Source organism: Colletes latitarsis, chromosome 3, assembly GCF_051014445.1.
Source record: "Colletes latitarsis isolate SP2378_abdomen chromosome 3, iyColLati1, whole genome shotgun sequence".
NCBI lineage: Eukaryota > Metazoa > Arthropoda > Insecta > Hymenoptera > Colletidae > Colletes > Colletes latitarsis.
The window spans coordinates 29,667,306-29,689,926 of record NC_135136.1 but is presented as its reverse complement, the minus strand read 5'-3'; the positions used below and the strand labels follow the sequence as shown (position 1 = coordinate 29,689,926).

General features: G+C 33.4%; 1 protein-coding gene across 14 annotated transcripts in view; it reads right to left on the bottom strand.

Moving 5' to 3' along the window:
* The window catches only part of Inae (inactivation no afterpotential E), a 204,326-nt gene that overhangs the window by 73,216 nt on the left and 108,489 nt on the right, over nt 1-22,621 (bottom strand). For all 14 annotated transcript variants that reach the window (XM_076761843.1, XM_076784469.1, XM_076784470.1 and 11 more), the window contains one exon: nt 9,678-9,889. In XM_076761843.1, the coding sequence (XP_076617958.1) occupies nt 9,678-9,889 (212 nt within the window). The remainder of the gene's footprint in view (nt 1-9,677; nt 9,890-22,621) is intronic.

The following is a 22,621-nucleotide window of genomic DNA, read 5'->3' as shown; positions in this document are numbered from 1 at the left end:
GCAGATTCATACGAAGTGCCAAATTTTGCGGGCCGCTTTCCCTAATTAAGAACATGTACAACGTTCTCACACCTTCTAAGCAACAATTCAACACGAGGCACATCAAGATCCAGGAAACTCAAACTATCCTTCTTGATGTCTCTCTTTTGTAGCCTTTCAAAAGTATTGTGAAGTAGAAAGGTGTCATTTTTAGCGTAATATTAGATGAGTTTTTAGACCAGAACGAATCGAGTTTCGGAACTCTAAACAACTTTAACTTCGAAATTCGAACTCATCGAACTTACGTGCGACGATAAATCGAATTCCCCTAACCAAAGCACCCGATCTTTCCATTTCGCGAGTTTGTTCCAATCCTATAAAACTATTTGAAAGTTCGCGAGCAGTCAACGATAAATATCGCGTTACTTTTGTCGTAGGATTTCTTTTTAAATACGTTTATCTTCAAAATTTACTTCCTTGTACGACCTTATTTCTTACATATTTATTTATACAAGCATTACAAAATTGGCAGCAAAATAGTAACTGAAAATGAATAAATGTAACAGAAGAAGATAATAAGGTCACTTCAGAAAATTGTGTTTGTGACTTAATTTGCATTTTTCAAGACGGACGAGAAAAATGTCCGATGATTTATGAACGGATAGCGTATACATACAGGGTGTTGAAAACAACATATCTTTGGTAAGAATGTTAAATACAAAAGTTTATTTAATACCCAGGGAGGAAATATATCTAGTTTATTTATTTTTTATTTGTTGACGATTTCAAGGTCATTTGAAGGGTAATTTTGTTTTTATATACTTATTTTTATTAGACTTTATCTTACAAATATATTTAATTAAATAACAAATTGTTTTACTTATGAAATTTCTTTTTCTTACGACTGAATGATGATAAATGAATAACAATTATACTTTTTCACGCGACTCTTTTACTGCATAAAGAATCACAGTAGTCTCTTACATGTTCAAAATATATACAACGTTTCGAAACATTAAATTATCGTTTTATAACACGAAAAGAATGACAGTGCTGTACAATCTTCATAACATGTTTTAAAAGTGAACTCCATTTTGTACTAAACAGTAATACAGTCTATTGTGAAATTCATTTCTTGCTTTTGTAAAAGTTTTCTTTTAAATATTTTTACTTTTCGTTTCAATAATTTAATTTTTCATCCTTTATTTTAGATGTAGCAAAACTAAAAAAATTCGTTAATTTATTAAATATCTTTCTCAAATGTGATAAAAAAATGTTCCATACAAGAGTATTTTTTTTTCATGAAGAATAATAATCTCTAAATAAAAATAGAGGTTTCTATTTAAAAAAATAAAGTTACCCTTCAAATAACCTTGAAAACGTTCAACAAGTGAAAAATAAATAAGCCAAATATATTTCTCCCTTGAAACTAAAAAACATTTTTATCAAAAATATGTTGTTTTCAAGATACTTACAAAATTTTCGAATGAACACCTTGTATATCAAAACGTAGAACTTTGAAGTTGAACCCCATAGATAGAAGTTTGGAAAGATCTGTATTATTAGAACGAGTGCTTGCATCGACTTGGGAAATAAACATTTTTCAGCTAAAGTTATCCAAATTTATAACTTCTCGTTTTTCCTATCGCCAACAACACGCACAACTTTTATTGCCGTTATCGATAGTTCGTAGGAAAAAGAACCGTTCTCTCTGCACAATTGCTGCCAATGTTGACCTCGAATAAAAGAATTATTGCGCTCAGGATGAAGTTCCAGTTTACGAAAAATTGCACGGACGCGAAACGAATCGTTTCTGCAATGGTGGCTTGCAAAACGCTCTCTGCGTTCGTGCAGAGGATAAATACGACCCTCGCGAACCGAATCTTTTCCCCCCACGAGTGGTCGTTTATTTCAGCCGAAAACTTACGCCTAAAGCCCCGACCCTTATTAATATTCCCCCGTTGCCCTGCGAAGATCGGAAGGGTCGACGAGGGAGAAGTGGCCCTCCCGTCGCCACCAACGAAGCTTTCGTTAACGAACTCCACGACGTGCCGCCATTAGATTGGATATGATTCCTCTACCACGATTATTGACGTTAAATAAAGGCTCGTTGACAATCCTAGTACCCAATCTCTGATTGAAAGAAAGCTTTGATTAAATATTTTTATCTATAACCAGTGATTAATATGTACAGTGGCTCACGAAAATATTCAAACTCCTCCAATCTACATCGTTAATAAATAAAATATACACGCTAAATTTATGTTTTTCAAATAAGATAAAGAAATCAAAAACAAAAATTATAAAAAAATTTGACAACACATATAGACATAAATGTACAGTTTTCGGACGTCACAAAAGTATTTGAATGCACGAATAAATCTTGAATTGTTTGATATTTAGTTGGTCTTCTTATAAGATTTCGCCTCGCCAAAGCATCAATAACGTGTCTTTAATAATCAAGTATGTAAACTAAAAATTGGAATTTTAACTAAAGAAGATAAAATTATAAATATAAATAAATATTTATTACATATAAATAATTCTATTTCTATTATATTAAACATAATATAATTTTTAATAATAATTATTAAAAATAGAAATAATAAAACCGAATTTTTATACTTTTCTTTCAATGGAATTCCATATTATTTTGTTTCTTTATAATTTGACAACTTCTAGATAAGATTTATTTTTATTATGCCACTTCAATATTAATTCACGTTCACATTCACTGAAATACTTTTCTGGCGTCAGAAAATGATATGTTTATATTCAATGCCTCGTCAATCCTATACGTGTTGTTAGATTTTTTTGTAATTTCACTTACACAGGGTGTTCGGCCACTCCTGGGAAAGATTCTTTTCTATAGAATTAAATTAAAAAATTTCAAATCATTCTGAAAAAATTATTTTCGATTGCAGGGGTCGATTACAATCATTCCTGGTCATTACACATACCCTCGAAATCCTACGCATTTTCTAGAAAAAAATTCCTTACTGAAAATCTAATCTGAAACCAGAAATGCTACCCCGAAATTCCATTCGTATCTTTAGAATGTCGTAACTTCTGAACCGATTAGGGGATTTTAATGTTTCCAAATGCAAATAACGCGTATTTTAGTGAAGAATATGTAGGAATTTTAACAATTTGAAAAAGTTGTTCCTTGACCCCGTAAAGTGAGAAAACCCCCATAAAAGTGGACGAATATTCAAACAGCCAAATTTATTTCTAAAATAGAGATCATGGGTATCTACAAAAAAGTATTAGACAACTTTCCTGTAGGGCATCAACCAAAATTACTAAAAATGAAAAACGAATTTTGAAGAAAAATCGACAGGGGGTACGTGCCTAAAAAAAGAAAAATTTCAAATCGTTTTGGAGAAATTATTTTTAGCTAGGGGGGTCAAATACAATCATTTTTGGTGAATAGACGTACCCTCGAAATCCTAACCATTTTCGCAGAAAAAATTCCTTACCGAAAATACAATAATAGGCCTGAAAAAGGTCCCCCAAAATTTTACGCGAATCTTTAAAATGCCATAACTCCTGAACGGATTGAACGATTTTAATGTTTCAAAATGCAAACAACTTGTATTTACGTGAAGAATATGTAGAAATCGTAAAAATATTCGAAAAGTTGATCCTTAACCCCACAAAATGAGAAAAACCCCATAAAAATGGTCCAATTTTCAAACAGCCATAACTCCTACAATAGTGACTATACTTCAATGAAATTTAGTATGGAAGTAGTGCTCATGGTTAGCTGCAAAAAAGTATTAGACAACTTTCCTGTAGGGCGTCAAACAAAATTTCTAAAAATCAAAAACGAATTTTTAAGAAAAATCGACAGGGGGTAAGTGCCTAAATTTTTTGATGAAAAACAAAATTCCAAATTGTTTTAGAAAAATTATTTTCAGTTGCAGGGGTCAATTACAATTATTTTTGGTGAATACACATAGTCCCGAGATCCTGCGTATTTTCGAGAAAAAAATTCAATACGGGCGGAACTTTAAACATTAATAACTTTTTAACGAAGCCTCCATCAACAAATTTGTATTCTTGATTTTCGTCCTATTTTGGCCTCTAAAATCTCCCATTAAAATTTTTCCCAGGGATAGCCGAACACCGTGTACATTCTCGAGACTCCTATGTGACTTTACTTCCAACCCTATTTGGAAAACTTAAATTTAACGTGTGTATTTGTTAACGATGTAGATTAGAAGAGTTTGAATACTTTCGTGAGACTATTTTAAAGTCAACATTTACGGATTGTTAGTTTAACATCTAACTAAATTATTAGTTGCTCTTGCATGGTATTAATACAAAATTAAAAAACTGAGATTAAGATTAATAGCTCCGGGAGCATTTAGCTATTTTAAATTCGTTTTAATTTAATCATTGTGGGAATCCGGGATCTAATTAGGCAAATTCCACGATTCCATCGATTTTCGATGTTGAATAATAGGATGACTTCGAATATCGCGAGTTGATATTTTTGAGTACGAAAACTGTGGCACGCTTATGGCCACACGATGGCGCTTTACGTTGGAGCACTGGTCGACCGTGGGGGAACCCCTAAGTAGAGCTCGCTAGTCAGTCGCGGGGAATTCCCGTTCTTGTGTATGTATTACTATCGAAACAGTTTTATAAAACATCTCTCCTTCGCTACCTTTGTAATTTTGCTGTATGGTTTATTAGACCTGAATAAATTACATTTTATATTACTATCGGACCACAAAAACGATTTATGATCGTTAGTGACATGTATTTTGCTGAATTACTATGCCTCTAGCGTCGAGTACAATAACCAAAATGATCCATAGATTCGACTAAACAAAGATATCTCAGTACTTTGGTATCGAATACGGCCAATTGGTTGATTGAGGTTTCAAATACCATAATGGAATTTTTGTTGACGAGTATTTTATTGCATTAAAACGTTCATTTCGCGGTAGTTGGAATATCCTCCAAACTAAATCCCATTTCACGTGGAAGTATTTGACTGTTAATCTCATCGTACCTATGTCCATAGGATTTATCAGTGCCCATATGTATATGCTGGATGTTCTGCATATGTCCGTCGTTAACTGACAGACACGCGCGTTCTCGAGCAAATCTACTACACGCGATACAACCACCCATTTTTAGTTCCAATTCCTCTTTTGTACCGGCTCGCCCTCAAGCTTCAATACCATAAATATATCACCGCGAAAGGATGGGTCGTCGTTGTCGGTTTGACGACGTCTGATTCGCTGCCTATACGGCTACCTGATAAAAATCTTATTGATGCCGCCATCGAATCAACAAAGCCAGCTCCTATCTATAACTCCTTTCTGTTACTCGTGTAATCTCCACATTCGAACTATAACTAAGTAATTGTTTTCCAAATAACAATAGAAACGTATAAAAAGTTAACAAGTACTCATAAAACTATATTTATTATAATCCCGTTGATCATAATCAGTAAACTATGCAAACGTATTTAAAGCTCTAAATAAAAAATATTCAATATGATATTTATACAGCATACAGAAAATGTGTAAAAATAAATGTTATAAAAAATAGGCATACAATATTTGTGCTGTTAATCGTTGATTTTAAACGTTAATTTTATGTACATCATCAGTTGTACGTAATTTTTATATTGTTCTGATTATATTCTGAACTATTTCGTTGAAAACATACTGTAAATATTTAAAATTAATTTCTTGTGTATTTTATGAATAATATGAATTAAATAACTATTAAATTATAATAATATTAATTAAATAACATTTCAAACGTAATGTTTTTTCTACTGTAGTTTTCAACTTATAATTAAAAAAAGAATTGTGTATATCTGGTTGCTTGAATGAAATTCTTGTTTCATTTTTTTATTTTATTGAAGCGTGAATTTGAAAGTACGCCCTAAAATATTACGTTGGAGTATATACGATTGATAAGTTTAAGGAATATCAAGCGACAAACTCTCGAGCACTCAGAGACGCTTTTACCGAAGCTATAATAGCATTTTTCTCATAACCAGGTTTTCGAAGCAGATGAACGCGATAGCTCTAGAAATGTTCGATCGATTTATATTAGATTTTTAGAAAATATTGTATGAAACGATTGAATTTTTTTCTGATATACTTTCATCGACAAAAAACATGTAAGAATCGATGTTTTCAATTTCAAAGATCGTCATTTTATTTTAATTAAAAGAATTTAACGATAGATGACTATATTTCAGACAATTTTGAAAATAGTCTAATGAAATTTTAATTGCGAAAGGTTCAGTGCATTCACCTTTCTAAAAAATTCTAAAGCAGGCCAGTTTTTTTAATCGTTCACAGGTATATTTACCTCGTTAATTGCTTGCCCTACAAATCGAAATAAACGATAGTCCACGACCAACTCATCAAGTAAGTTTCGAAAACGAAAACGTATGATTTAAAATATTATAATAATTTTGTACGGTGTGATAAATTTTGTAACAATGTAATACCATGCAATTAGATATACAGAGTATTCGCTCACCCCTGGGAAAAATTTTAATGGGAGATTCTAGAAGCCAAAATAAGATGAAAATCAACGAATATCAATTTGTTGATGGAGGCTTCGTTAAAAAGTTATTAAAAAATTTTAAATCGTTCTAAAAAAAATTATTTCTGTTGCAGGAGTCAATTGCAATCATTTTTAGTCATTACACATACCTTCAAATTCCTACGCATTTTTGAGAAAAAAATTCGAGTATGCTGAAATTTTTTGGCGAAAAAAAAAATTTCAAATCTTAATAAAAAAATTATTTTTACCTAGGGGTGTCAAATACAATCATATTTGGTGAATAGACATACCCTCAAAATCCTAACCATTTTCGAGGAAAAAATTCCTTACCGAAAATATAATGTGAGGTCTAAAATCGTCCCCCGAAATTTCATACAAATCTTTAAAATGCCATAACTCCTGAACGGATTGGACGATTTTAATGTTTAAAAAAGCAAACTACGCGTATTTTGGTGGAGAATATGTACAAATCGCAAAAATATTCGAAAAGTTGGTCCTTGACCCCGCAAAATGAGAAAAACCCCATTAAAATGGTCCAATTTTCAAACTGCCATAACTCCTACAATAGTAACTATACTTCAATGAAATTTAGTATGAAAGTAGTGCTCATGGGTACCTGCAAAAAAGTATTAGACAACTTTTCTGTAGGGCGTTAAATGAAATTACTAAAAATGAAAAACGAATTCTGAAGAAAAATCGACAGGGGGTAGGTGCCTAAATTTTTCGGCGAAAAAAAAAATTTCAAGACGTTCTAAAAAAATTATTTTCGGTTCTGGGGATCAATTACAATCATTTTTGGTCAATAGACATACCCCTAAATTCCTGCGCATTTTCGAGAAAAAAATTCGAGTAGGCACTGAAATTTTTAGACGAAATTAAAAAATTTCAAATCGTTTTAGAAAAATTATTTTCGGTTGCAGAAGTCAATTACAATAATTTTTGGTGAATATACATACCCCCGAATTTCTACGCATTTTCCAGAAAAAAATTCAGTACGGGCGGAACTTTAAACGTTAATAACTTTTTAACGAAGCCTCCATCAACAAATTGGTGTTCTTGATTTTCGTTCTATTTTGGCCTCTAGAATGTCTCATTACAATTTTTTCCAGGAGTGGCGAATACCCTGTATATTTTTTAATTAATACGCTATACACCCTTTTGAGATTTTAGTTTACCTGGTGTAGGTGAATGAACTCACAATTAAATACATACAATTTGATTGCGAATGTACATAGGCTGAACTATTTAACCATTGTTATGTCCATGTGAAATGATGCAACGTTGCAGTAATTGAACATACTACATACCGAGGCGGTAAAAATACGCGACCAAGTATTGTGTGAAGATGACACGAAGCGGGTCAAGACTGTCCCACCCAGATTTCAATGACAGTATTGGAAGGTCTATATCTACAGGAACTTTGTATACAATAGTAGATACAAATAGAATCAAGAATCATTGTTTGGAAAATTTCTTTCGCTTAATATAAACTAATAAACCATACCGTCTTATCAATATGTTATTCAGGTAACTATTTAGTTTAACAAAAACTATTCTGATAACATCGACCTTAGGATATATGGTTAAGGGTACCATTTTAAATAACTTTTTACTGTAAAATAATTAACGGTCGCCTTTAGTTTACCAGATATCTTTGATATTCAAAGCGAAATTAACGAAGCAAAGTTTGTAACATGGAATTCAAAATCAAGAAAATACACAAACATTGATATTAAAAATAATTAATCGGTTAGATATTAACCTTTTTAAAATTAATAAAATTATTTATTGAATAATTACTGCAATAGGCTTTGACATATTAACTAAAAATGATCGCCAATTGTTCTAGAGGAAAAATTTGCTCAGAATGGTGTCCTTGACAACATACTATCTTAATTAAAAATTGGGTCTGAACGTTGAAGTTCGACAATTTACGAGAACAAAATCTCGTCCAAACTTCTTCACATGAAATCTGACAGTTTCAATTTTATTGGAAGAAGGGTGTGACCAGACTGTATTACATTCCACTTAAAGTAGGCATTACTTTTGCAGTTCTCAACCCACATACAATTACTCCCATTCGTATTCGTACATTATAATGGTGATTCGCTATAAAAGAAACTTCTTTCTTATGAATTCTTTCCATTTATTTTTATCAAATTTTGCTTATTACACTGTGATACTTCTATTTACGAAGTGTTATTTTTGTTTAATATTAATAAGTAAGTAATGCCAAATTACAAAATTGATAGAGAGATATTTATAGTATATTATAAATTATACATATATTTTTACAAATTATAGCATAACAAATGGAAATATTGAATAGTTCAATGGGGTACTTGTTATTTTGTAGGATTCCTAATGGGAGAGACATTATTAAAAAATATATAAGTATTAAGGTTCATTTACAATAAGCGTTTTAAAATTGTCATCGGTGACCCCCATGGGAGTCAACGTGCTAACTTCAGTGATCAAACGAGAACTGGTGTTTTCAATGTGACATAACCGTTGACAAGTTTTGTTTTTAATTTAATCAAACACAAACCCTTAAATGTTTCAATGTATGAGAAATGAGTAATGGATTTATACCGGTCTCAACAATAACAACAGCTCAATTCATAAGAACCAAGCTTTTTTCACTTGTAGTGAATCACCATTATAATGTTAGAGATTAGAGATTACGGATTTGAACGTATATCGAATACACGTGTAGTATTTCACGTATATTAATACATTTTTATTTTTATTCATCTAATTTTCAGAGTATCGATATTAATTTACGAATTTGGGATATAATTCTACAAACACTGAAATTTTCTATTTTAAAAAACTAATGTGTTAACGTTTTTTATATGAAAATACAGAACTAATTCAATAAACTTTGTTGCGGAATCATATCCTGGATCCGTAAATTAATATTGATATTCTGCAAATTACACGAATTAAGATAAAAATGTAATAATTCGTGTGTAATGTAATACACTACACGTGTATATGAACATATGTGACATAATTCACTACACGTGTCTTTAATATGACAGGTACCGTAATACGTGCATATGAAATATATATGCATTGTTCTCAGTTCTGTTGATTAACAGCAAACAAGGACAATGTGTTCGATTAGAATGATCGATGGTGTCACTTACAAATTCGAACGTAGAGAACATATTGCATGGGCGCTCTCGCGGCAGTGTCCAAGATACTCCCTCTGGTCGCCAGGAAGCAGATGGAAAATTCCACTATCATGCAGGCCACGAAAATGGCCAAGTATCCCACCACGTATTCCCATAGAAGAAGGACGCACGTAACGCTGCGATCCCATTCGAGAATCCCCAGTAGAACGCCCAGCACTGTCACCCTGTAACAGAGACGATAAAAACTTGAAAAAGAACCACTCCGCCTCTAGTCGTTTCTGTAAAAATCTCACGAGTACTCTGTCAGTTATCGATGCGTGAACAGAATATATTTAAAACGGGTAATCCTACGGTGCCTTTCGCTCGATTGTCCGTCGCCTTCCTTTTTTCTAGCGGTTCTCGTCCGATACCGTGCAGAGCATCGAATCGTTACACATAAAAATATGAGAAAATTTCTACCTCCCGCGTTGCAGGTTATAAAGGGCTCGTATATCAAGCAATATAAGTCCATCCATGGTTGACTTTGAGGTCTTAAACGGTACTGAATCCACGTGACATTTACCTACTCCCCCTATACTCATTTCACACCAGGTCGTATTTCATCGTCACCTTGTAGTATAATATTTATAGCACGTTTGCACGAATGGCCTGCAATTACGACAAAATCCATAATAAAGCCGGATATTGTACGTTTATTTCTTAGTTTTCTCCCCGTCGATGATAACTCGTTACTCCACAAAGGGTTACTATCTGTTGGGGTCACGATCGACCCAACGTATGTCCGGATTATTCGTGACTCTGCTTTCTTCGATTGTTAACTTATTCTTAATATATTAGGTCGTACCATATGTTTGTGTCGAGATTTTGAAGACAACTCTGTACAAAGTTCCCATTTCATTAATTCTAGTAACACCTTGCTCTACAATAACGTCTCTGACTCGTTACAATTCTTAATGTCAAGTTTCACAATCATGAGGGGTTCGGCCACCCTTGGAAAAAATTTTAATGGGAGATTCTAGAGGCCAAAATAAGACGAAAATCAAGAATACAAAATTGTTGATGAAGGCCTTGTTAAACAGTTATTAACGTTTAAAGTTCCGACCGTACTGAATTTTTTTCTCGAAAATACGCAAGCTTTCGAGGGTATGTCTATTTATCAAAAATGATTGTAATTGACTTCTGCAACCGAAAATAATTTTTTCAGAACTATTTGAAATTTTTTAATTTCGTCTAAAAACTTCAGTACCTACTCGAATTTTTTTCTCGAAAATGCGCAGGAATTCAGGGGTATGTCTATTGACCAAAAAAGATTGTAATTGATCCCCAGAACCGAAAATAATTTTTTTAGAACGTCTTGAAATTTTTTTTTTTCGTCGAAAAATTTAGGCATCTACCCCCTGTCGATTTTTCTTAAAAATTCGTTATTGATTTTTAGTAATTTTGTTTGACGCCCTACAGAAAAGTTGTCTAATACTTTTTTGTAGCTACCCATATGCTCTACTTCAGAAAAAAGTTTCATTGAAATATATTCACTATTGTAGGAATTATGGCTGTTTGAAAATTGGACCATTTTTATGGGGGTTTTCTCATTTTACGGGGTCAAGGATCAACTTTTCGTATATTTTTACGATTTGTACATATTCTCCACCAAAATACGCGTAGTTTGCTTTTTTAAACATTAAAATCGTCCAATCCGTTCAGGAGTTATGGCATTTTAAAGATTCGTATGAAATTTCGGGGGACGATTTTAGACCTCACATTATATTTTCGGTAAGGAATTTTTTCCTCGAAAATGGTTAGGATTTCGGGGGTATGTGTAATGACCAAAAATGATTGTAATCGACTCTTGCAATCGAAAATAATTTTTCCAGAACGATTTGAAATGTTTGAATTTAATTGTTAATAACTTTTTAACGACGCCTCCATCAACAAATTGGTATTCTTGATTTTCGTCTTATTTTGGCCTCTAAAATCCTGTATTAAAATTTTTCCCAGGAGTGGCCGAACACCCTGTATATTAAAATTAATATATTTTTACATTCACAAGACATACGTAAAATAAATCTATTCTTTTTTGTGACCATTCCTTGTACGAGCAAATTTAAACAAAACTAAATAGTATACCTTTGAAAAATTATTCGAAATTAAATCGAACGTCAAAGGATTAATAAAAATGTGATTTTGCATAAAGAATTGCAGTAATGATTGAAAGATTGTCTTTAAAATATTTTTAATAGTCTAAAGTAACATTGCAAATTGGCCTTTGAATTAAATTCGTACAATTGTTAATAAAACATCGAAGCACTTAAAATTTCTTTGAATGATCATATTAATTCATGTCTAAGAAATGTTTAAATACCTTTTCGTAAAATTATTAAATTTTTCTCTGTAGCATTACGTTTCTCTCTGTAAGGGTTGAGCCAACTCTGTACAAAGCTTCCAGTTCATTAATTCTATTAATAAAAGTATGACTTTGCATAAAGATCCGCAGTAATGATTGAAAGATGGTCTTTAAAATATTTTTAACCGTAATATTGCAAATTGGCCTTTGAATTAAATTCGTACAATAGTTAATAAAACATCCAAGCACTTAAAATTTCTTCGAATGATCATATTAATTGATGCTTAAGAAATGTTTAAATAATTTAATTTTAATTTTATTAAACTTTTCTCTGCAGCATTACATTTCTCAATGGTTCGTAGGAAATATGAAACGAAACGGTTGGGTCTTCCGATTAAAATGTTCTGTGAGGTACGTCGATGCTCTTCGATGGCCCGAAGATGCAGTAAGCCTGGTTCAAATCGATATCGTCTGCAATATTTCGAGCTTTTCTTACGACAGGGGACCAAGGTGCGCTTCACAGAGTAATTGCGCCTTTTCTTGCACGCAAAGAAACTTCGCTGAGCTTCTCTCGCGTAAACAAGCCCTTTCGAAAGAGGCCACTTTTCCCATGCAAATGTGGGATTCAGAAACGAGCACGCTTGAAGCCTCGTTAACGTCGGCCTCGATCACGAAGTTCCTGCAATTCCCTTAAATCGTCTTCTCGCGGTTTCCTTCGAACAGCAATGGGAATAATTATTCGATAACCGTTTCTTACTTCATCGAATCATCACGTAACAACGTAATTACGCGATTGCCTCCGTTTGAAAGTAAAATACGGTTTTAATCGATTCGTCGATACGTCTCAGACGCTTTAAAATTCCAACTCCGTCGGATACTTTTTACTTATCGTGCAGAAATTTAGAATTGAACGTTCCAGTTTAACGGTACACGAAAAGTTTGAATAAAAAAGTTGGTGCCTTCGAATGCTAATTTTGTCTACGAATAATACTGTTTTTATATTTTGTACATCATGGTATGCTTGGGAGATGTGGGAATGTGGTCAAACAACTAATCGCTATTCCAAATTTAACCAATTCGCTGCCAAGTATAAATTATATGAAGTTATTCCTATTGTCATTTCTGTTTTGAGTGTTATTATTTACCTAACTTCTGTTATTTCTCCATAAGTACACATATTTTGCCATAAATAATTCTGGTTTTGTGTCTGTGGCCGCAAAAGGTTTGCGAATTCAAAAGGCTTTATGTTATACCATACTTAAAATTTATAAAGACGATTGTTTTACATTTTTTATGATTTCTATAAAACCTTTAGTCACTAGTGAGTGATAGGAAACAGTATTGGGTAGATTTTATTCGCAAATATGAATACATAAAATGGACAAACAGTAGTTTACGAACGAATCTAAAATTTGTATTTGTTCTTCGCGAGTATTTATTTTATTATTTAAAAAATGTAATCCACCTAATCTTCCCCTTAATCCGTGTCTGATCTACTTCGAAGCACTGTTCCCCTTTTTCCGATTCCACGAATATCGGTTGTTCCGTGCATCATCCCATCGATCGCGACATAATTAATCGGGATTATGTTCCTGCGAGTCTTCGAAATATTTCCGGTACCTCTCATTGATTTCTGGTACGCCATTGTTCCCGCGGGGACACGTCGGGATTACAGCTCGAAATCGAACAGACTTCTCGATGTTTTTTATCTGCCCCATTACTGTTTCTTTTGATTCGCAGACGATTATTATTCGTGGACGACCAGTAAAATGTCTCGACGTCCCGACTTTATTTCTATCGAAACATCGATTCAGCGAAAACACTAACATTAGAACTACCGAAATAGTCAAAATGATCCATTCGTAATTTCCAATAATAATTGTAAAAAATTTAATCGACAGTATTTCTGAAAAACCGCAACTTTCTAGGAGAGAATGAATAAACATTTATTTCCATTGCATTATACAGGGTGTTCGGCTAACCCTGGGAAAAATTTTAATGAGAGATTCTGGAGGCCAAAATAAGACGAAAAACAAGAATATTAATTTGTTGATTGAAGCTTCGTTAAAAAGTTATTAAAAAATTAAATTAAAAAATTTCAAATTGTTTCAAAAAAATTATTTTCGGTTGCGGGGTTCAATTACAATTGTTTTTGGTGAATAGACATACTCCCGAAATCCTAGCCACTTGCGAGAAAAAAATTCCTTGCCGAAAATATAATCTGAGGCTTGGAATGGTTCCCCGAAATTTCATATGAATCTTTGAAACATCATAACTCCCGAACAGATTGGACGATTTTAATGTTTCAAAATGCAAACAACGCGTATTTTGGTGGAGAATATGTAGAAATCGCAAAAATATTCGAAGAGTTGATCTTTGACTCCGCAAAATGAGAAAAACCCCATAAAAATGGTCCAATTTTCAAACTGCCATAATTTCTACAATAGTGAATATATTTCAATGAAACTTTTTCCTGAAGTAGAGCTTACGAGTGCCTACAAAAAAGTATTAGACAACTTTTCTGTAGGGTGTTAAACAAAATTACTAAAAATGAAAAACAAATTCTGAAGAAAAATCGATAGGGTACCTAAATTGTTCGGTGAAAAAAAAATTTCAAATCATTCTGGAAAAATTATTTTCTACCACAGGAGTCAATTAAAATCATTTTTGGTCAATAGACATACCCGTTAAATCCTACACATTTTCGAGAAAAAAATTCATTACTGAAAATATAATGTCTGACCATAACTGTCTGTTACCCTGGAAATTGAAAAGTTTCAAATCATTCTGGAAAAATTATTTTCGGTTTTAGAGGGCAATTACAATAATTTTGGGTGAATAGACATACCCCCGAAATCCTAGCCACTTTCGAGAAAAAAATTCGAGTAGGTGCTGAAATTTTTCGACGAAATTAAGAAATTTCAAATCATTTAAAAAAAATTATTTTTGGTTGCAGGCATCAATTATAATCATTTTTGGTGAATAGACATACCCCCGACATCCTCCGCATTTTCGAGAAAAAAATTAAGTATTGAAAATATACTGTGTTCCCAGAAAATGTTTTCCCATTAAACTTTTCCCAGGGGTGGCCAAACACCCTGTATACTTCTTCAAGTATCTATTGTTTTAATTTCTTTAGTACAAATAAATACACCATAAGTAAACTGCGTATCTTCACGCAAATTCATATTTTTATTAATAGAATTAACGAAATGGATGCTTTGTAGGGTGTTGTCTCAACTCCTAAATATAATAATAATAGTCTCTTATATTTTTGCATATTAAGTGCATTCTGTAGTTTCTTGAGAATTAGAATTTCCTGTAAATACATAAACATCCGCAATCTAACTATAAGTGCCGATAGTTCTAGTGTTAATACATATTTTCTACGAATACTCGACGATGCGGAGTTTCAGTTTCAACGAGTCAATGGCGACGCGTAGACAAACGAAGGAGACAAATTATTAACGCTGGACAATCGATGACCGCGGTTGGAATATCCGGACTCGAGAAGTGTTCGATTTCCAGAAAGAACGGGCACACTCGTTAATAATAAATCACTCGAACCGTATTCACCGTGCGCCACTGAATTTCACAGTCGCGTAAATTATCTATGACTTACACCTTCTTCCTTCTTAAAGCATATACAGTGGAGGACGTAGGTACTATCGGTCACAAAAGTCTTCGCGTGTCTCATAAAAATGGTCATTTTGAATAAAATAAACAATATCTCTGTGTAACAGAAATATTTTAACAAATTAAGAAAAAGCGAATTATGCATCTATGAGCATATTACACAAAGTTATTATTATAACTACTAAATAAATTGTTTATATTTAGGACATCTTGCTTATCCACATACATAAACTTATAAAAATGTTTATAACTGTTTATAAATGTTTATAACTAATAAAAATGTGTTTTAACTATAGGATGTTCCAAAAAAGTACTAGCGAATTTTTTATAAACGTATACCACTGTTGTAATAAAGACTCTATGTAATTTTGTCGAGGATGATGTCACTGGAATAAACAGTTAAAACATCGACATCGTGGAGGCAAAGTAATTATTGTTTCAGTGTTACTTTACTAACAGAAGGAAACATAGTGGATCGTTACTGGCAGCTAAGTAATGTGCACTGTCGTCAATTGATAATTTATTGGAGTTAGCACCACGACGACTGGGTGATATCTGTCGAGGTACGAACGATAAATAGAAATTCTTTTAAATGCTGCGCATCCTTTGTGAATTGGGGCAGAATTCTAGCATCGAAGCGAGAGAAAACTAAAAGGTCGACTAACAGTGGGACGAAAGGAAATTATCAACGCTTCAACGCGATTTGAATGTACCACTTACGTTTAGCTCGATTTTCCTGTTTACTTTTGCGTGTGCTCTATGCCTCGAAGGTTTGCCACCTGCTTTGTCGTAACGCTTGTACAAGGAACGAAGAATCCAGTGGAAGCGCGCGTTCATATCACGAAATCTCTTCAAAGGGGCCGCAAGAAACGAGGTGAAACGTGCCAGGCAACTGTGAATGGAGTTACACGGCTGTGCTTTAATAATGCAACGTGTGCATCGTGTTCTATGGATAAAGGTCTCAAGGGATATGACCGATCGTCGTGCTTCAGCGTTTGTTAGCCACTTCAGAACACGATCTCGACAACCTCGTATCGTCGTACTCCGCGATGCAGACATGCCAGAGCGAAAGATGGACGTGTTACGAAGCCGAATGTTACTTTATGTCAAACTATTATTAAATCGGTAACAGCTTGACGATACCACCTGCGCTTTCATCCAACGAACTCTCTCATGAGTAGACTGCGGATGTTTGGACTTCCAAACAGTGTTAGTGTCGAACAGCTTAGGACATTCTTTAGTCTTTATTCCTTTCAAATATTAATAGTACGAGGGTTTAAGACCCTTCAAATTACTTAATAGTACAGAATGTACCGGACTTATTTTTTAAGGAATTTGCAACTTTACCATCTTACTGCCTCACTTGACAATAAGAAACTGACATATACTAAAGCTATTTACGCAAGGCACACAATAATTATTTTTCAAGGGGTATTTTGGGCCCAGATACTTGTACAATGGATGGGACTTGATTTGCCAATCAAGACACCTCCCATAATTGAATTTTTGTATCTAAACAACGACCAAACAGGACGAGCTCAGAATGCAAGATTTAAAGGGTTAGATTTTCAAGAACTTATACGAATTGAACCGTTTATATATCTACACTAAACATTTTCTGTTAACATGTTTTATTTTCATACAGGATGTTCGGCCACCCCTGGGGAAAAATTTTAATGGGAGATTCTAGAGGACAAAATAAGACGAAAATCAAGAATATCGATTTCTTGACTAAGGCTTCGTTAAAAAGTTATTCAAAATTAAATTGAAAAATTTCAAATCGTTCTAAAAAAATTATTTTCTGTTGCAGGGGTCAACTACAATCATTTTTTATGAATAGACATTCCCCTTAAATCCTACCCACTTTCGAGAAAAAAATTCCTTACCGAAAATATAATAATAGGCCTGAAAAATGTCCCACGAAATATCATGCGAATCTTTAAAATGTTATAACTCCTGAACGGATTGGACGATTTTAATGTTTCAAAATGCAAACAACGCGTATTTACGTCAAAAATATGTAGAAATCGCAAAAATATTCGAAAAGTTTATCTTTGACCCCGCAAAATGAGGAAAACCCTCTAAAACTGGTCCAATTTTCAAACAACCATAACTTCTACAATAGTCAATATATTTCAATGAAACTTTTTTCTGAAGTAGAGCTCATGGGTACCTACAAAAAAGTATTAGACAACTTTTCTGTAGGGCGTCAAACAAAATTACTAAAAATGAAAATCGAATTCTGAAGAAAAATCGATAGGGTACCTAAATTTTTCGGCAAAAAAAAATTTCAAATCATTCTGGAAAAATTATTTTCTACTGCAGGGGTCAATTACAATCATTTTTGGTCAATAGACATACCTACGAAATCCTTTACAATTTTGAGAAAAAAATTCAGCAATGTGGACAAATTTTTCGACAAAATTAATAAATTTTAAATCATTCTGGAAAAATTATTTTCTACTGCAGGGATCAATTACAATCATTTTTGGTCAATAGACATACTCTCGAAATTCTACGCATTTACGAGAAAAAAATTCATTACTGAAAATATAATTTCTGACCATAACTGTCTGTTACCCTGAAAATTGAAAAGTTTCAAATCATTGTGGAAAAATTATTTTCGGTTGCAGGGGTCAATTACAATAATTTTTGGTCAATACACATATCCCCGAAATCCTGCGCATTTTCGAGAAAAAAATTCAGTACTTGCGGAACTTCACACGTTAATAACTTTATAACGAAGCCTCCATCAACAAATTAGTATTCTTGATTTTCGTCCTATTTTGGCCTCTAAAATCTCCCATTCAAATTTTTTGCAGGGGTGACCGAACACCCTGTATATATTTAAATTTAAAGAAATTTTTTTTATCTATCTATCGAAATATTATTGATGCAGTGTCACGAAATTCTTTATCTTAATTATATTTATATTTGTACTGAAAATGTTTCCGTTAATTTTTTTAGTCGATGCGATGTATGCAATAATTAATACCAAACACAGTCACGAGGTATGAAACATAAAAATATTAATAATGAAGCTATTTACGTAATTTCGAATTAGAGGTCGGTCAAACAAACCTGAAATTATGATATGGATGCCATTTTGTCGTCACAATTACTAAACGGCGGGACAACTGTCTCCAACCGACCGGTTCGCTGACAGCGAAGCTAAAACTTCGTTGAACCAAGCAAGTCCCGCTGCACGTTTCGAATCTTCCAATTAGTGTCAGAGAGTTACGGGTCAATTTAGTCCGGCGCTCTCGAGTACTCGCTAACAAGAAGAGCGTTCGTCAGACAGAATTTCATAGTCTGCCGTGACTTCGTGCCACGGGACGTGCAGCTCCCTCCCGTCCCCTCGGTCGGGGTTTCGCTTTCGATTTCGTCGTTTTCGAATCGATCTCGAGTGACTTGGAACGTATAGCTCAAGGCCACGCGCAGTGAAAAAGAGCAAGGGCCATTGTGGCGGAGATAAGGGAACAAGCCCTGGCGAAGAAACGCGGGTAAAACAAAGACGGAACGAGGAAGAAGGAACGCTGCGCGCGGTTAGGGGAGGATTTGGAGGGGTTGCGCCTCGGTACTTCAGGCCGAATAAGCAGCGTTCGAATCAAAAGGCTCGCGCAACTTTTATGCTATACGCGCGACGATAAATACGGTTGCAAGAACAACGGGCCTTTTTTACTTCGTTATATAGAGTTTTCCAATAAGAGCGATAGAAGTTTCGATTGTTATCGCCGCCACGTTTGTTATCCGCTTGTTCGAGTGACATTTGCGTTTGACAGTCCTTTGCAAGTTATCGCGGATACACGGTTGTTCGACGCGTTAAAATTATTAAAATTTATTGTAAACATTCTTGTTTAACGTTGCGTGTACTTCGACCAACTCGCAATCGTTTAGTGGAAAAATTAAGGGGGTAGTCTTATGTGCACGTTGCAAAGTTTAAGTAAAAGTAACTTTACATTAGTCTTAAGGGGGTAGTTTTATGTGCAGGTTGCAAAATTAAACCATTTTTATTAATTTTTTTAAACTAATTTTTACATCTAACGTTATAATTCATGTTCGCAATTTACTGAACTATCCTTTGGGAATATAAAATAAATTTTTCAATAATTTTTATTGATTTTTCATGTTTTTATTACGCCCACAGTAAACGTGTGTTTAAACACTGGCATAGGTGATTGCAATTCTCAAGGTTGACTAAATCAAACAGATTTTTATTTGGTAGATTTCCTGTTATCGCCCGTAGCAAAATAATTAGTTTATGTTGAAAATTGGCAAAATGGCGACAGCTTAAATTAAAAATTGCAAAATTTTGTCATTGTTTCTAGTTGTTGTGACTAGCCATCAAGATTGTTGACGAACTGTTGACGATTTCGAAGTAATCGAAAATTGGGTTTATCGTATTTGTTTCACCAAACGCAGTCGTGATGGTCATTATTAAAGGTATAATACCAACTAACATGTATTAGGACTGGAACAAGTTAAATAAATTAATTATGTAAGAGAATAAATCAGTAACGCTTTATTGAAGAACAGCAGCAAGACGCTGTTCTCACACAGTAGAATCAGACTCCAGCAAGAAGGCCCAAGGCCCAGATGAGCGCACCATGCAAACCCACAAGATCTGCACACATTAGAACTCTCTAGACCAGCATGCATGGTAGTTTACAATGTCTCAACAGTCATTTATACGATATTGTATTTCACGTACAATATCATCGAATGTACATAAAGATAAAATAATGGGCACAAAATTATCTTTTGTGGTTTCCATTTTATTACAATTAAAAGTCCTATCTTATTGGAGAATCCTATACATCAGCGTGCCTTGAGCAAACGCGTTTTAAGGGTCTCGCCGCAGTGAAAATGTGACGTCTGAACTTCGACCCGGACAGCTTTCGCGGTGAATGGTGCAAAGTAGATTGAACTGTCCGCAGTGTTGTTCACAATGGACGGAGTTCGGCCCTTTCAAGCGGTTAGATCAACCGGAAGTACCACTTGCGCATCGGATTAACGATTTTCCACGTGGTTTTGTCAGGACGACCGAATGGTTGCGATAAAACGGCAGTTTGTTCGTGCCACAGTGTTATTTACGAAACCGCGCGTGCCGCAAGGAAAAAATAACACAGAAAAAAGACCGTAAAAACAAATTGTCCAATTTACACGCTTTTATTCGTGCTCGAACGTAGACAATAAATATCGTGGAACCAACTGTTAATTATTTTTTGTGCTTTGAAGTAAAAAATAGATTTTGTGAAACTTTATACGTATTATTTACAGTATGTATGAAAATGATATAAAAGTGGATTACCATCCATTGAATAAAGTTTTAGATAAGTTTCGTTTATTACAGTACATACATCATGTTTACTCGTTCATTTTCGATTACTATTATTTTACTGCTGTGCGTTTACAATGGATACAATAGATGATCACTTTTTTATATAGTCTTTGTATATACAATTTATTTTTTATTTTTCAATGAAACAAGATCATTAAAAGCGAGTTTTCATTTTTTGCGTTTAAACGCAAATAAAAGTGTGTAAATTGAAAAACTTGTTTTTCACTTTATATTTTCCCAAACTTGAAATCAATCACGATTTTGCTTATGTTGCAAAAGTAAATGTTTTGTTTAAAATACAATTTATTTCGAATGGCTGGTTCTCGATAGAAACAAAACAAACGGAAGTCAATATGATTGATGATTTTCGATATAAAAAAACCCATCTACCGTTAATGTTTCATTAAAAATACACGAAAGCGCAAATTCTCCACCAAGCCAAGCATACGGTAACTTTGCTAATACTCGTTAATAGTTAAAGTATTTAAACTGTTAAATAAAAATGTTTTCAAATTTTTTAGTGCTATTTCATTCTTTTATTCCCTTTTATATTTCTTTAGTTTTTGTTTAGAGTTCTTTTTATACAGGGTGTTCAGCCATCCCTGGGAAAAATTTGAACGGGAGATTCTAGAGGTCAAAATAAAACGAAAATCAAGAAAACTAAATTGTTGATGGAAGCTTCGTTAAAAAGTTATTAACGTTTAAAGTTCCGCCCGTACTGAATTTTTTTCTCCAAAGTGCGTAGGATTTTGAGGGTGTATCTATTCACTAAAAATGATTGTAATTTACCCCTGCAACTGAAAATAATTTTTTTAGAACGATTTGAAATGTTTTAATTTTGTTCAAAAATTTATCCACTTAATGAATTTTTTTCTCGAAACTGGTTCGGATTTCGAGGCTATGTTTATTCACCAAACATAATTGTAATTGATCCCTCTAGCTAAAAATAATTTTTTTAGGACGATTTGAAAAAAATTTTTTCGCCGAAAAATTTAGGCACCTGCCACCCCTGTCGATTTTTCTTAAAATTGCGTTTCTAATTTTTAATAATTTTGTTTGACGTCCTACTGAAAAATTGTCTAATACTTTTCTGTAGGTACCTATGAGCTCTACTTCAGAAAAAAGTTTCATTGAAATATATTCACAATTGTAGGAGTTATGACAGTTTGAAAATTGGACCATTTTTATGGGGTTTTTCTCATATTGCGAGGTCAAGGATCAACTTTTCGAATATTTGTGCGATTTGTACATATTCTCCACCAAAATACGCGTAGTTTGCTTTTTTAAACAGTAAAATCGTCCAATCCGTTCAGAAGTTATGACGTTTTAAAGATTCACATGAAATTTCGTGGGACCTTTTTCAGGCCTATTATTATATTTTCGGTAAGGAATTTTTTTCTCGAAAGTGGGTAGGATTTTAAGGGTATGTCTATTCATAAAAAATGATTATAATTGACCCCCGCAACTAAAAATAACTTTTCCAGAATGATTTGAAATTTTCTAATTTAATTTTTTAATAACTTTTTAATGAAGCCTTAGTCAAGAAATTGATATTCTTGATTTTCGTCTTATTTTGACCACTAGAATCTCCCATTAAAATTTTTCCTAAGGGTGCTGTGTAATATAATAAATATCTAT